This window comes from Mustela lutreola, chromosome 5, assembly GCF_030435805.1.
Source record: "Mustela lutreola isolate mMusLut2 chromosome 5, mMusLut2.pri, whole genome shotgun sequence".
NCBI lineage: Eukaryota > Metazoa > Chordata > Mammalia > Carnivora > Mustelidae > Mustela > Mustela lutreola.
Window position 1 is genome coordinate 133,828,344 of NC_081294.1, and position 16,938 is coordinate 133,845,281.

The window sequence follows — 16,938 nt, forward strand, 5'->3', positions numbered from 1 at the left end:
GACACATGATACCTCAGTCAACCTTTTTTTTTTTTTTTTTAAGGAAAAAGTGGAATTATCATAATCAAAAATTTATTTGCCAGCCTTTCATATTTTGTGGTGAGCTACTGGACTAGTATCAACAGCTAACTATATTCTTCAATAATTTGTGGAGAATCTTCACCTAAAAAGCCCTTTTACATTAAATTATCTGGTTATCAGCTTTAATTTTACTTTGCATTAATATCTTTAATGATACTTAATGACTTTAAAAAGTTATTTCTTATTTTTACTTTTGATATTTTAGAACATGTAACCACCCACCAACTAGAACAGAAAGTCCATATATTAAATAATCAAATAGTGTACTATTACCTTACATCTGAGAATGGTTTTTCTAGCTAGGTCCAACAACTCTTCTTTCTCTTTTGGATTTCTTGCTTGGTTAAATTTCAAGATGAATTCTTTTGTGATTGAAAATGATGGACTAAACCAAAAAACAAATCAACAGTTATAGCTAATAGTTCCCAAATTTTAATTAGTCAATTTCTAGGGGCTAAGCATAACTATTTTCTTTTGAAAAAGTACCTTACCTTAATAAAAATGTTTCATACACATACAGAGAAATCAGTAAGATAAATATATAAATATATAAATTTATATATATATATACACACACACACACACACAGGATTTAAGATGGGCATGGGATCAAAAGAGATATTAGATTGATTTATCTAATCATACTCTTGGATTAAGAAACAATTCTCATGATGTAAAAGAATTTTATAGCTTCTAAAAGAAGAGTTTCTGAAATGGTTGCCAGAAGTCTTGTTGGTATATGCCTTCTTCATAGGTAAAACCCAGCACAGTTCCGATTATGTTGAAGACTGATTTATCTCCTATCATATAACAGTGTTGGTTCAATTTAAGCTAAATTTTTATTCCCTTCATGCAAGTGAAATGCAACTGTGGCAGCAGTAAAATGAGCAAAAGAGGAAAGATGTATGTGGCAAGATCAGAGAGGTGACAAGTATCAGATTAACTCTGGATGAGATGAGAAGTTATTGCAGGGTTTTGATAAGAGGAGTGTCATGATTCAGCTTGGGTTTTAATAGGCTCATTCCAATGTCTACTGAGATCTGGAGTGTGGAAAGGTGGGAGGTAGCATGGAAGGAGGCACATGTATACTTAGGTGAGATGCAGTAGTGGCTTAGATCAAGAAGATAGCAATGTCAGTAAAAAGAAGAGATTGGATAATGGCTATGTTTTGACATTAGCTCCAATTAAACTGCCTAAAGAATTAGAAATTAGGCATGAGAGAGAGAAAAAAAAAAGAAAAGAGTCATGATTGAACTGAATAACTGGAAGGATGGAACTGCAATTTTCTGAGAAGGGGAAGATTGGTGCAGAAGCAGATTTGGGGTGAGGGTAGAGAATAAGTTCAGTATTGGATATATTACATTTGAGATGACGATAGCCATCCTAGTAGAGACAGAGAATAGACAGGTAAATGAGTTTCAATTTCAGGGGGAAAAGTTCAGTCTAGATACATCAATTTTGGAGTCATTATTGAGTCATTAAAGACACATGTGGTATTTAAAGCCTTGCAAATAGAAAGGAACCCCTGGGGAAAGTGCAGAGAGAGTAAACAAGTATTTCAAAGAGAAGTAGGAAAAGTAAGTTGACAGTGTATGTAAGAGAATGAGTAGAGTGATTATAATGATATACCACAGGATTTAAGATGGGCATGGGATCAAAAGAGATATCAGAGGGGCGCCTGGGTGGCTCAGTGGGTTAAAGCCACTGCCTTCAGCTCAGGTCATGATCTCAGGTTCCTGGGATCAAGCCCCGCATCGGGCTCTCTGTTCGGTGAGGAGCCTGCTTCCCTTCCTCTCTCTCTGCCTGCCTCTCTGCCTACTTGTGATCTCTGTCAAATAAATAAATAAAATATTTTTTTATGAAAGTGATATCAGAGGAATAGTGAATAAGTAGTAGAATCAATGAGTTGCTTATTTGTGTGGTCAAATAACTGTTAGAGTCATGCTATCAGGACGAGTGGTCCAGAAGAATAAAACACATTTTTGTAACAACTTACTATATTCAGAATTTACTGAGTTAGTTGTTTTGTGGGATACAGGGAAAAAAATACATGAATAAAAATCAGATTTTTGCCCCTGCATAATCCACAGTCTTATTGAGGAGACAGATGTATGTAAAAGTAATGGTGCCTTAACAATCACAGAATAAGCAGAGATGTTGACCGTCTCCTATTAGACTTTAAAGTGGGGATACAAGAATGAAATAAAAAACCCTGCCCTCATGGAGCTTTTAGTAAAACAGAGGAATAGTTGAGGTGTTAGCATGCACAAGCTTTGCTAGAACTGGGCATTTTGAAATTAGTCATTTCATTCTTGATTTCGTGTTCTCTATCTCACTCTTGCCCATGGAGACATCTGCTTAGATAGATACAGTGTAGGCTGGCTGAAAATTCTTTCTTGATAGTCATCTGGGATGACATTTCTTTGATGCTCATGAAGAGCCCAAAATAGCTAGCTTTAATCGTCCCATTTGTACAAAGTGCTATCGGAATTACAAGAAGATAAGGAATCTTTGAAAACATGGAAAGTGAATGCCTTTCAGCTTTCTGTATAGATACTGAATCCCTTAATTGGTGTCCCATAGCTCATGTCAGTAAATATTTAGTGGGAAATAAATATAGCTATTTGAACCACGTCTAGCCCATCACAAAGAAATTGAGTTCGTTACACAAATTATCATATAATGATATACAAATAACACCTAAGAAGCAAAAAAGACACTTTAAAGAGTAAATATAGGCATTTGAATAGAAAATATACTTTGGCTTCCCACATTCAAATTTCTTCACACATTCTACTTTCTTCAAAAATAAATGTAATGTATTGTAAGTATATAAGTGCAGTCTGTGGAATAGATAGTAAATAAAGAGCATCATTCTCATTTTACATATAGAGAAAATATACTTTGTTTTAATAATGTACCTAAACTATTTATCAGAACTTTTTTAGCTGACAACTCATTTGTTTAGTAAATATTTAAGAGAAGTCTCTTACACACAAGATATTTTGCTATGTACAATAAGGGTGAGAGGAGAAATCAGATTCAACCTCAGAAAGTTCCCAATTTGGAAGGGAAATGAGATGCAACAAAAAAATGTACTAAAAAAAAAAAGAAATCCTGTAGGGCTTAGAAGTAGAAATCATGATTCCAACGATTCCTAGACATATAGTCTTTGCTTAATAACTTAATCTGTGTGAATTATCATTTTGCATATGTGAAAATGAGGAGAAAATCTTGTAGAATTCTGGGAAGTATCAAATCAGAACACAAAGTCTAGTTCCTGATACATATCAAGTGCTGAATGACTTCAAAAAAAAAGCTTCTTTGCAGAAATGGCACTTGAGCTACACCTTGAACAGTGAAGAACTGGAACATGACAGAACAGCGACTGTCCTTTCAAAATTCTTTCTCTGCCTTTTCTTTGGCATATGATCACCTAGCTACTCTATATTTCCCAGTCTTTCTAGCTGCTAGATATGGGCACATGGCCAAGCCAGTGGGATATGAGCAAATGTAATATATGCAAATTTCAGGTCACCTCTAACTTAAAGACATACCATTTTCTCTAGAATGATGCCTTTTTCTCCTTCCTGTGAACTGGAACAAAGACACAGTGCTGAATCAGCTTTGATTAGGGAGATGAGTACAACACCCTATGAGATAATGAGGGTCCTGAGTTTCTCACTGACCCCAAAAGCAGAGCTGTCCTGTCAGCCTTGATCCACTGACTTTTTATGTCAGATAATACATTTCTATCTGATATAAGCCACTGAAATTAGAAGTTTCTTTCTATAGTTGTTTCAAATTTATCCTAACTAATATAAACAGGACCAAGGAGAAGAAATAAGAAAAAATAAGAATTTTAACCCAGCATAGACAGAATCCTTAAAATCAAGATAGGAAATGAAGATGGAAATTCTGGGTTGAGAACAAACATAAATGGCATTGAAGAGTGGTCTATGGCAGAGATTCATAGATGCCTACATCAGTGTTTATTCTCCTTTTTCTTATGAAAAGATTCTTTCTTGCAGTTAGGTGTACCTGTATGTCTATGTTTCAGCTAGTAAAGGTAAGTAAAATGTGCCTGTTCCATGCAAACAAGCAATTCTAGACTGGGATACCAAAGAACAGAATGAAGATAAAGACCAAAATACCAAAGAACAGAATGAAGATAAAGACCAAAATACCAAAGAACAGAATGAAGGTAAAGACCAAAAATACACATCTGCAGGGATATCAAAACTAAGGACAAAGAGATCATTAGAGCTAATGTTTAGAAAGTCTGTGGAAATCTTCAAGAGTGGTTTCACAGGGTGCCTAGGTGGCTCAGTTGGCTAAGTGACCAATTTCAGCTAGGTCATGATCTCACGGTCATGAGATCAAGCCCTGTGTAGGGCTCCATGCTCAGTGCAGAGTTTGCTTCAGATCTTTCTCACCCTCCCTCCACTCGTGTTCTCTCTCACTCTCCCTCACTCAAATAAACAAATAAATCTTTTTTTTTTTAAAAAAAAGAGTAATTTCACTAATGAATTACTAATACCGAGTTGAGTTTAGGGATAACAAAAATCTGTTATCTGAAAACATTCTGCAAAATACAAAGCTGTCAGGTCATGATTAGTGCCTGTATTGGCCATGAATACTGTACAGTTCAGATTCACTTGATTCCTGCCTGCATGATCTTTATGGCCCAAAGAGTGAGCTGTCCCTCCTCTTCTACATTTGGAGTAGCCATGTGCTAGATGACACAAACTGGAAGTATGGATGAGTTGCACCTATGTAATGAATCTTGACCAAGGAAAATGCTAGACAAAAAGCAACAGATGAGATGAATAACCCTTCCCATTTCTCCATTCCATGGACTAGGAGATGTGGCTTCTTCCTGAAACCATGCCTTAATGAGTACCATCATACCAAGTATGGATCTGTCTGCTATCTTTCATTTTGCCAAGTTGTGATTTAGTGCTCCAGGTAGTAATGCAGCAAGGTTTCCTGCACCATTTTCCTTTTTTTTTTTTTTTAATCTTTAGTTCACTGACTTTGCATTTATTTGACCCCAAATAAATCCTTAGAATTTTAATCCTCTTCTCATATTCTGCCTTCTAGAGACATGGGCTAAGACAGTGGTATAAGCCCCAGTATAAGAAGACTATGATTTCTATGATTTTGCAAGACTCTACATACTTTGTACAGATATTCTCATTTGGGGTAACACATACTAAAAGAAGCTACATTTAATTGCATGTGTTCATGCTCTTTATGGCCATCCAGATCCTAAGTCACCATATTTTTGGCTAAATCATCTGTAGCCATCCCCAAAGGTGATAATATAGATGTCTCAGGCTAAAATTAACAGACCTGATTACACGGTCTTAACCATTTATAATTTCACTAAAGGCTTATAATAATTCAGATAAATGAAAAACATACTATAGATAAAATAAACAAATGACCAGAATATAAATGTAAGTCTAGAAAAGTTTATTCTTGCTGCTGACAATGTACATTTATAGCCCACACTACAATGCTATATTGTATTATAAATGTATGTTTATCAAAATCAGTAACATTATATAGATATGTACATATAGAGCATTTTAAAATATTTAGAGCATGTATTTGCAGAGCACATTTTCTAACTATAAAAGTGTCAAAAACATTAATAAAAAGGAAAATTTTCAGGTTTATTAACATTTTAGGAAACTTTGAAGACTAGAGCCTCCCAAATATAAAAAAAAAATAGCAGCTTCTGTGAGAAAGATGTAAAATAATCTAATAGCTTGACTAAATCTTTCTAATGTAAGACTTACACTCCCTTTTATTCTTTCCAGTCAGCTAAAATAAATGTATGTATTTGATGTAAGTCTTCAAAATCTTCCAGTCTTCTCCATCTCTGAGACGAAGTAGAAAAAGCAATAGACTACACACAATAAAATTAACTTAGTGAAGAAGAAAATCATAACAAAATAATATACTCTGAACCAAGTAATCCATTGTAAGATTGTGTGATTTTCTCTTTGGTCTGGAATAGACTTCAGTACCTCATCTGAAGGATTTATAGGGAGCCCTAACTGTGTCTCTAACGGAATCCACACTAGGCCTGCAAAAACGCATGCTTTAAGGAAGAATATGTGAAGCAAATACAATGTGAGGCATATGATGATTCATGTGACACCTACTAAGAAAAATAAAGGTTATGTTCCTTCATTCAAGTTCTCTGCTTCATCTCAAACAGCTGGTGCCAGAAACAGAATCTGGTTTCCCTTGGTACAAGGGGCAATGGAGACAAGACCAGGTATGTTTTCTAAGTGGCCAGGCAGTAAGCAAAAGCCAGGATTTTCAAGGTGCAGGAAACTTGGACTCCCTTCACATTGCCTAACTAAATGCCTAAGGTAAAAGGAATCAGAACTAATCCCAGTCCATTCTTCCCAACCCCAGGGAGCTGTAGAGAAGGCTGCTATGGTGCTCAGCAGAAAAGTAAAAAGAATGGAAAAACATGTGTGTGCATTTGTGTGTGTTGCTGAGATCAGTCTTAATGCAGAGCTACACTCCAGGCAGATTTAAAACTCAGTGGGTAAATTAGGTAACGAGAAGTAGTCACAAGGAAAATGTCACATATCAGAATAAACTATTCAAAGTACAGTAAAAAGAGACAAAAAAAAGAAAATGGAGATGAAAGAGGGGAAAGTAAAAAATACAATGAGATGATCTAATACACATTTAGTAAAAATTCTCAGAAGGAGAGAAAATGAGTTGTTAAGGTAATTTCTGAAGAAATAATATCTGATAACTTTTTAGGAATCATGACACAGTCCTCAGATTTAAAAGGTTTGAGAGATCCATGCAAGTAATTTTTTAAAATTACATTCTGACACATCATTGTAAAACTGCAGAAAATGTAAGACAATAAGAAATTTTTTAAAGCACCCAAGGTAGGAGGACACAAATTAATATTAAAGAAATAGCATCAAAATTTCACCTAACGTCTCAACAGCAATAATGGAAACTATGAGTGGAATGACATCAGTCTGCTGAGGAGGGAAAAGAAAGGGAATAAAAGTGATAAACGACCAAAGATAATTCTATATTCAGTTTTAAATTTCCTTCAAGAATAAGAATAAGGGGCGCCTGGATGGCTCAGTTGGTTAAGCAACCGCCTTCGGCTCAGGTCATGGTCCTGGAGTCCCGGGATCAAGTCCCACATCAGGCTCCCAGCTCCATGGGGAGTCTGCTTCTCCCTCTGACCTTCTCGCCTCTCATGCTCTCTCTCACTGTCTCTCTCTCAAATAAATAAATAAAATATTTAAAAAAAAAGAATAATAATAAAATAAAAGTATATTCAGACTAACAAGATCAGATTTTTCTCAACAAAAAATTCTAAAATTTTATAAGTTGTATATCTGGCTAGCAAAAGAAAAACAAGGCCTAAAAAGCAAAAAGGAAGGCAAAGCAAGTGATTAACAATAAATAAAATATAAAGGAACATTAACTACTTAAATTAGTAATGAAGTCTAGTGGAAATTTAAAAACCACAAATTAGAATTAAATTGCTAGATAATGTTTGAGGACCCTAATTCTACTTAATCTTGAAATGTTTATTCTTTTTTAGTAAAGATTGAGATAAGCATGCTTAGAATCAGTAAGAGAATTTAGCAATATAATTGCATGTAAAATCAATGTATAAAAATCGATTGTATTTCTCTCTTCTGGAAACATAAATAAATCTATTTAAAAATATATGCATAAAACATATATTGTATACAAAATACCAAATACAGGGGAATAAAACCTAACATCTTAAAGATGCACAGTCCCCTAAGAAAGAAACATTAAAACTTCACTGAGGGGACGCCTGGGTGGCTCAGTGGGTTAAAGCCTCTGCCTTCGACTCAGGTCATGATCCCAGGGTCCTGGAATCGAGCCCCACATCGGGCTCTCTGCTCAGCAGGGAGCTTGCTTCCCTTCCTCTCTCTCTGCCTGCCTCTCTGCCTATTTGTGACCTCTGTCAAATAAATAAATAAAATCTTAAAAAAAAAAAACTTCACTGAGAAAATTTCACAAGTAACTAAATAAATGGAAGTTATATCTTGTTCATATTGGAATCCTTCTTATAATAAAGATGCCATTATCCTCAAACTTGTCTACAGATTCAGAAAAATCCAATAACCAAACCCAACAAGTTTTTTTTAAAAATGACAAGCTGACTCTAAAAATTATATTAATGAAGAACAACATATTTGGAAAATCAGTCATGTTGACTATTGTTATTATTAAAATGATGACAATTAAGGTAACATGGCACTGGTATAGACACAAATGGGCCAGTGAAACAGAATAGACAAGCTAAAAATACCCATTATATGTGGATACTTTATGCAATAGTTGTACTAGCAAAATATTGGAAAAGGATGTTCTTTTCAAAACATGGTGTTAATCAACTAGGTATTTAAATAAAAAAGGAAAATTAGACCTGTAGGTAACACCATGAATATCTACATGATATTGAGGTGGAGACAGATTCTTAACCAAAATACAAAAATCACTAATCATAAAAGACTGAGAATAAGTTCTGTTCACTAAATGGCATATATCCCATGATCCAACAATTCCATTCCCACATATGTACCTTAGGATATGTGCTAGGATGCTTGTACAAGATTGTTCATGGAAACGTCATTCATAATAACCAAAAACGGGAAATAATTGAAGTGGCCAACAACAGAAGAATGAATGGATAGTTCACAGTATGTTAATGAAATGGGCTAATGGAGTGAATGAACAAAATCAGCAATGTAAAGTATATAACTACTCTTAAAATCATAATGACTATATTAATTTCCAGGACTTCTGTAGATGAAATGCATCACAAAAGCAAAGTTAAAAGACAAGTCAACGACTGAAAGAATTCAAAACAAATATTTAAGAATATCAAATATCAGTAAGAAAAAAACACCTAAAATATAAATTGGTAAATAAACAGATAAAAGTAAATCTAATGGTAACAAATATTAAAAGATGCTGAATCTCATTAGTTATCAGAGATTTTAAAAAGTTATCAGGCAAGTCCCACTTGTGGCCTATTACAATGACAAATAGAAGTCTGACAATATCAGGCGAAGGCAAAGATGCAGGAGGTGATACTTTCATATACTGTTGGAGACAATGTAAATTGATTGAGATACTCTAGACAGCAAGAGCATTAAGGAAAATTCAAAAAGTGAGGAATAAAAAAAAAAATCCCACTCCAAAGCAGCACTTACCCAGATATACAAAGAGAAATATATAATGATTTTTACTATAGCACTGATTCATTGGCAAAAAAACTGGAAAATAAAGTAAGAAGTATGCATTATATGTAACACTATATAGCCACTAAAATGAATAAAGAAATAATTACCAATAATAAAACATAATTACTGGTATGGATTGAATTTAAAACATAACACTGACTTTTAAAAAATCAAATCACAGATAAATAAGTTAGGTATAATTATATTTATATTTACATGGAAAATGCAATTTTATATTCATTCATATTAAAATAAAAAAATGAAATGAAAAGATATATACCACAATTATTTTAGTTGGGAGGGCAGGTGGTCAAAAAGCTTCACTTTTATCTGTTGATCTAGTTTTTATTAAGAAAAATATTTGAAACAAATGTAACCAAAAGGCACTATGCAAGTTTTCTTACATAGTCTATAATTCTCTACATTTTTAAGTTTTTAAAAATTTCTTAAAATCACAACTTTTAAATTATAAACAAGCTTTGATCTGATAACTTCATTTTAGAAACTTTATCCCAAGAAAATAATTTGAAATGCAGAATGACATTCTATTTTGGCTTAATTTGAAATAGCAAAGGACACAGAAATAACTAAAGTGCTTCGTAAGATGGTACTTACTAAATACTTTCTCTTGTGCATTTCAAAGATTATTATGGCAGCTTAATAGACATATATAATTATAGGACAATGTTTATTTTAAACAGATAGTATAGAATTCAAAATTTCAGAAATATATGATCATTAAAAATTATGAATCTATTTATTTAAAAAGAGTAAATATATAGAGATACATATTTTAGAGCCATATATGATTTTAAAGAAATTGTTCATAATATTCTCTGCTTTCTAAATTCTATAATACATTATTATGCAAGTTTATTAACATGAAAATTCTTTCAAACTTACTTTGATTTATTTTTCCTTCTTTTCCTTAAATTTTGAATTTTAGACTTCAAGAATTTTTCATGATAAGAAGAAGATATCACTCCTAATTTATTAATCATGGGTGACTTGTTAACAGACATACTCACAGATCATAAACCTAAAGAAAAATATTAAATTTTATTTTAGAGTACAAATGCACTTTTAGTACTAAAGAATACATTACAAGCAAATTCATGATTTGTGGGGAAAAGGGTAGCAAGAAGGTAAATCAGACTTAGGAAAGAAATTATAGGAAGGAAGAATTTAAACTTAATATGTCAGACCCAGGAGTCAAACCCAACTTTGAATTGAAAACCCACATTCTATTTATGTTACTATATAAAAACGTATCCTTTCGTATAATATAGCCTTTACTATACTTTATACTTTAGACTACTGGATCAGCAAAACCCTTAGAAGAACAATATGGCATAGCAGTTAAGTGGATACAATCAAATTGATTTACTTAACTGCTTGTGCCTCAGTTTCCCCACTTGAATAATGGGAATAGTACCTCCCTACAGAGTTGCTGTAAGAAATAGGTCAATATTGGGGAAATTCTCCCCAATAATTCTCTCCAGTATACCTTCTGCTCCCCTCTCACTTTCTTAAAGAGACACAGAATCTATACTCAGAAAACTATAAAGTACTCATGAAAGAAATTGAGGAAGACACAAAGAAATGGAAAAATGTTCCATGCTCCTGGATTGGAAGAATAAATATTGTGAAAATGTCTATGCTACCTAAAGCAATCTACACATTTAATGCAATTCCTATCAAAGTACCATCCATCTTTTTCAAAGAAATGGAACAAATAATGCTAAAATTTATATGGAACCAGAAAAGACCTCGAATAGCCAAAGGGATATTGAAAAAGAAAGCCAACGTTGGTGGCATCACAATTCCGGACTTCAAGCTCTATTACAAAGCTGTCATCATCAAGACAGCATGGTACTGGCACAAAAACAGACACATCGATCAATGGAACAGAATAGAGAGCCCAGAAATAGACCCTCAACTCTATGGTCAACTAATCTTCGACAAAGCAGGAAAGAATGTCCAATGGAAAAAAGACAGCCTTTTCAATAAATGGTGCTGGGAAAATTGGACAGCCACATGCAGAAAAATGAAATTGGACCATTTCCTTACACCACACACAAAAATAGACTCAAAATGGATGAAGGACCTCAATGTACGAAAGGAATCCATCAAAATCCTTGAGGAGAACACGGGCAGCAACCTCTTCGACCTCTGCCGCAGCAACATCTTCCTAGGAACAACGCAAAAGGCAAGGGAAGCAAGGGAAAAAATGAACTACTGGGATTTCATCAAGATCAAAAGCTTTTGCACAGCAAAGGAAACAGTTAACAAAATCAAAAGACAACTGACAGAATGGGAGAAGATATTTGCAAACGACATATCAGATAAAGGACTAGTGTCCAGAATCTATAAAGAACTTAGCAAACTCAACACCCAAAGAACAAATAATCCAATCAAGAAATGGGCAGAAGACATGAACAGACATTTCTGCAAAGAAGACATCCAGATGGCGAACAGACACATGAAAAAGTGCTCCATATCACTCGGCATCAGGGAAATACAAATCAAAACCACAATGAGATATCACCTCACACCAGTCAGAATGGCTAAAATCAACAAGTCAGGAAATGACAGATGCTGGCGAGGATGCGGAGAAAGGGGAACCCTCCTACACTGTTGGTGGGAATGCAAGCTGGTGCAGCCACTCTGGAAAACAGCATGGAGGTTCCTCAAAATGTTGAAAATAGAACTGCCCTATGACCCAGCAATTGCACTATTGGGTATTTACCCTAAAGATACAAATGTAGTGATCCAAAGGGACACATGCACCCGAATGTTTATAGCAGCAATGTCCACAATAGCCAAACTATGGAAAGAACCTAGATGTCCATCAACAGATGAATGGATCAAGAAGATGTGGTATATATACACAATGGAATACTATGCAGCCATCAAAAGAAATGAAATCTTGCCATTTGCAACAACGTGGATGGAACTAGAGCGTATCATGCTTAGCGAAATAAGTCAAGCAGAGAAAGACAACTATCATATGATCTCCCTGATATGAGGAAGTGGTGATGCAACATGGAGGCTTAAGTGGGTAGAAGAATAAATGAAACAAGATGGGATTGGGAGGGAGACAAACCATAAGTGACTCTTAATCTCACAAAACAAACTGAGGGTTGCCGGGGGGAGGGGGTTGGGGAGAAGGGGGTGGGATTATGGACATTGGGGAGGGTATGTGATTTGGTGAGTGCTGTGAAGTGTGTAAACCTGGTGATTCACAGACCTGGGGATAAAAATATATGTTTATAAAAAATATATGTTTATAAAAAATAAAAAATTAAAAAAAAAAAAAAAAAAAGAAATAGGTCAATATATGTAGATTGGTTAGAACAGAGCTTGGTATATAAGAAGCTTTATGTAGGAGCTTGTGATCATTATTAGATTACTATGCTTCCTGCTTTCTAAAATTACTTGTAAATTTTTTTGTCTTCTTTTTACCTGTTAGATTACGCTTTCTCAGCTTGTCCTCATATCCAGTTTTATTTTCCTTTTGAAGTATGTCTGAATACATTTTATGAGTATAAGACCAAAACTAGAAGACACTATTTCTGTTTAGTACAGTATTTAAATAGCAAAATGAACTATTGAAATACGTAGTCAGATTTCCATTGAATTCTTTTGCACTTAGTTTTTAAGCTAGGTAATTGTTAAAAACTGATTAATTAAGGTTCTAACAGGAAGCAGAAAACACACTCAAATGGAGTAACTAAATAAAGGGACTCCAAAGAGATGGGCAGAGTTATTCAAACAAACAAACAAAAAAATACAATGAAATAATATCTGAGATGGTGCCATTCTCAAGTCTGGAAGAAGGGGGTGAAACCACCACTCTTGGAACTGAGGGAAAGAAGGAGCCAGAAAGAATAGCTGTAGGAAAGTGGTGTTTGATTTAAAAACAAACAAACAAACCAAACAAACAAACTTTGGCCTTTGGTCTAGACATACAGCCCATCTAAGGTTGCCTGCTAAGAGGGAGACTAGAAACAGGAATTTTGATCTCACCCTTCTGTCCTTCACTCCAATTACCTGCCTGCACTTCCCATTAGCTAAGCCAAACTAGAAGCCAGAGAAGGTATAAGGCAGAGTGGAAAAGGACAGACAACGGATCTGAAAGGCCATCAGGAAAATATCCAGTACAAAATGGATTATAAACACAAAACATTATTATGTATTGCTATTGGTTATAGCAAGGTCTGCTTCTAATAATCTACATCCATTTGAATATAAGGTAAATGTATTTTTAAGTCAGTAGCTATACTGGGTTATATATATATATATATATATATATATATATATATATATATATATATATAAAATTAGGTCACTTAGAGTGACCCTAATTTTAATATACAATATAAGTTTTTCCCAAACAGGACTAATATATTCATGAGTTTAATTTTTCTTTAAAGTTTTTTTTTTTTAAATTTATTTGACAGACAGAGACCACAAGTAGGCAGAGAGACAGGCAGAGAGAGAGGAGGAAGCAGGCTCCCTACTGAGCAGAGAGCCTGATGTGGGGCTAGATCCCAGGACCCTGGGATCATGACCTGGGCCGAAGGCAGAGGCTTTAACCCACTAAGCCACCCAGGCGCCCCAGGAGTTTAATTTTTACCAGTGAACAACATCATATTGGATTCACATCAGATGTTCCTACCTTAAAAGGAACTCAGGAAAACAATTACAAGCAATTTAATGAGGGAGATAAAGCACACATAAGCACCAAACAATAATAATAAAGAAATAAAGATATTCAAAAGGGCTAATTTGATAAATATGGTAACAAATGTTGCACATTTATGATTGCTACTATGCTTAACAATTATTTATTGTAAGTCATACAAAATTATGAAGATAAGATGCTTAATTACACTAAAACAAAGTTTTCAAAAGAAGACAAAAAGAAACCCACCATTCATAAAACAGCACATATTCCAGAAATAGAGATTAGGAATACAAATTTGAGTCAGACATATTGTGAGATAAGTTACTTTTAAAAAATCAATTCCAAATGAATAGAAAGGGGAAAATAGGAAGAAAAATAATTGAAGGAAAACTGAATGGAAAGCAAACTGGTCTTTGTGTGCATGTGTTAGGCATACTGACCTAGAGCTCTTAGCCATTTAGTGATATATTTTATAGGATTGACTACAGTCAGCCATATTTTTTGATATTTCAAGAAGTTAGAGATTAAGTGTTTGAACTAATCATTGAAGCTATTTTCCAAAGATCCTGCACATCTGCTGGTACTAGTGGTAAGTATTTGCACCATCTGCTCAACACCCAAGTTCCACAATACCCTGTTGATGAGACTCCCCCAGATTGGATGGGTGGAAAAAATCAAAACTGCTGCAGAAGTTTTTACATGATTCCTCTCTATTTCTGCCTTATCTTGGGAGTACCAATCTTGAAAGTAATAGTGCCAGTGCTTAACCAACAATATTTTATTATTCAAATACTATTTGAATAGAAGATAGTATGGCTCGCCAATGTATTTTATTAGTTAGGATTGCTTTTGACTAAGAGTAAAAGAGTCAACAACCAAATAATCTCAAGTTTCTCAAAAGAACGTCCTCAAAAATGTTTCCCATTGAGATGTTAGAATTAAATCCTTAGTGGGGTAAATAAACAAATAAAACAAGGTTTAAAATGACACCCCATTCTCCAAAGATACCTCAAAATAGATAATCTAAAAATGTTATCAACTTTAACAGAATTTTTAGTTTTTTCATAAAAATATTCTTCATTAAGGACTGCCTGGGTGGCTCAGTTGGTTCAGTGCCTGATTCTTGATCTCAGGGTCATGAGTTCAAGTCCATCATTGGGCTACACACTAGGTATGGAGCCTACTTAAAGTTTTTTAAAATTTTTTTAATCGCCCACTTCAGATAAATATGCAAGGTAAATCTGTGGATTTTTCATAGAATCAGTTTCTCAGTAGAATCCAAACCCTGAAGCTATCAACAAGGTATTATTATTATTATTGTGTGTACAGTAGGGCTTTTTTTGCATTGTATTACTATACCTGGAGTCACATATAGCAGTCATTAGTGAAGCCAACACATCAAGGTTCTAACACAGTATTTGATTAAAAAGTTTTGTTACACCATTTATTAAAACCTACTAGGGTAATCATTTGTATTATTTTATTCCTTCTCAGGACAGCTACATGCAGGGATATTGACTGGTGAATTATATTAAAAGGACAGAGAAAGACATATCAAGCTTTTCAGTAACACCATCTGAAAGCAAGAAAAGTAAAAGGATGACAAGAAATTTTATTTTTCTGCTATCACATACAAGACACATTTCTTTTATTCTGCTGAGAAATCACACTCATTAAATATAAAAACATTAGAATGGACTTATTAAACTGGATTATTTCACTTTTACGTCATTGTCAAAAAATAGACATTTTTCCTGAATTAGCAAAACATTATGTAAATTTAAAATTAGCTTTTTTAAAGTTAAGTAGATCTTTAAGATTGAAATACCCTTATACTCTCTGTAATACCCAAAACAAATAGTGCTGACTGGATTTGTAGATTGAAATGAAAACAAAATCTTAAGTGAATAAAAAGGATCTTAAGGATTGGATTGTTCTCTTTTTTAAATAAAGTCTTCCCTTCAATACTAAAATGAGATATTAAAAAAAAAAATCATGGGGTGCCTGGATGGCTCAGTGGGTTAAGCCTCTACCTCTGGCTCAGGTCATGATCTCAGGATAAGAGATCTAGTCTCCCTCTTAGCAGGCAACCTTAGATGGGCTTTATCTGGGATAAAGCCCCGCATCAGGCTCTCTGCTCAGCAGGGAGCCTGTTCCCCCCCACAAACCCCCCACCCCACTCTCTCTGCCTGCTTCTCTGCCTACTTGTGATCTCTCTCTGTCAAATAAATAAATAAAATCTTTTTTAAAAAAATCATTATTTTGACAGCAACTATTTCTTAGACCAACCTCCTCATTTGCTCTAATTATCTTGATTTATACAGCACTCCACCATAGAGGATGGTCTACAGTAACTCACATTTTCTTTACCACTTTCTAGGGATAGTTTCCAATAATTTAAATAAATTCCACAGATTTACCCAGCATATTTATCTAAGGTGGGCAAAAGTGTGATTTTTACCTTTTACTTATATCAGATGTGATTTTTATATTAAATTATATCTACCCTTAAATTTATTCAGGTGCAGAACATCCAATATCTGGAATCTGGTTTCTGTTGTCTCAGCACTGAGATCATCTTCCCAAGGCTGACAACCATTTCAAGGTAAACAATTTCATGAGAGTTTATCGGTACTGATCTTGCCTAATTGCACTAAAGTAACTGACTCTGCCTACCATCCCTTCTAGAAATAATGCATCTTCCTTTTTCATTTATCACTTGGCTTATCTCCCTACTTCTGTGAGGTCTCCTTCTCACACTTCTGTATGGTATAACAGGGAACCATGAAAGTACAGGAATCAACAGCATTCTTTAAATTCTCGCACCAGCACAGATTACATTTGGGTCACTGTGTAAATTACTTAACTGTCAGGTACCTC

The 16,938-nt window shown here is 34.3% G+C and overlaps 2 protein-coding genes across 7 annotated transcripts in view; one reads left to right on the plus strand and one right to left on the minus strand.

Annotated features, from left to right (window-relative positions):
* The window catches only part of TMEM232 (transmembrane protein 232), a 302,946-nt gene that overhangs the window by 265,783 nt on the left and 20,225 nt on the right, over positions 1-16,938 (minus strand). For 4 of the 6 annotated variants that reach the window (XM_059175633.1, XM_059175632.1, XM_059175631.1 and 1 more), the window contains 2 exons: positions 10,272-10,407; positions 355-466 (listed from right to left, as the gene is read on the minus strand). In XM_059175633.1, coding sequence (XP_059031616.1) covers positions 355-466; positions 10,272-10,390 — 231 coding nt within the window. In that variant the 5' untranslated portion in view covers positions 10,391-10,407. The remainder of the gene's footprint in view (positions 1-354; positions 467-10,271; positions 10,408-16,938) is intronic. The other 2 variants (XM_059175637.1, XM_059175635.1) reach the window with 1 other exon arrangement.
* The window catches only part of SLC25A46 (solute carrier family 25 member 46), a 180,902-nt gene that overhangs the window by 119,777 nt on the left and 44,187 nt on the right, over positions 1-16,938 (plus strand). The gene's annotated exons all lie outside the window — the stretch shown is intronic.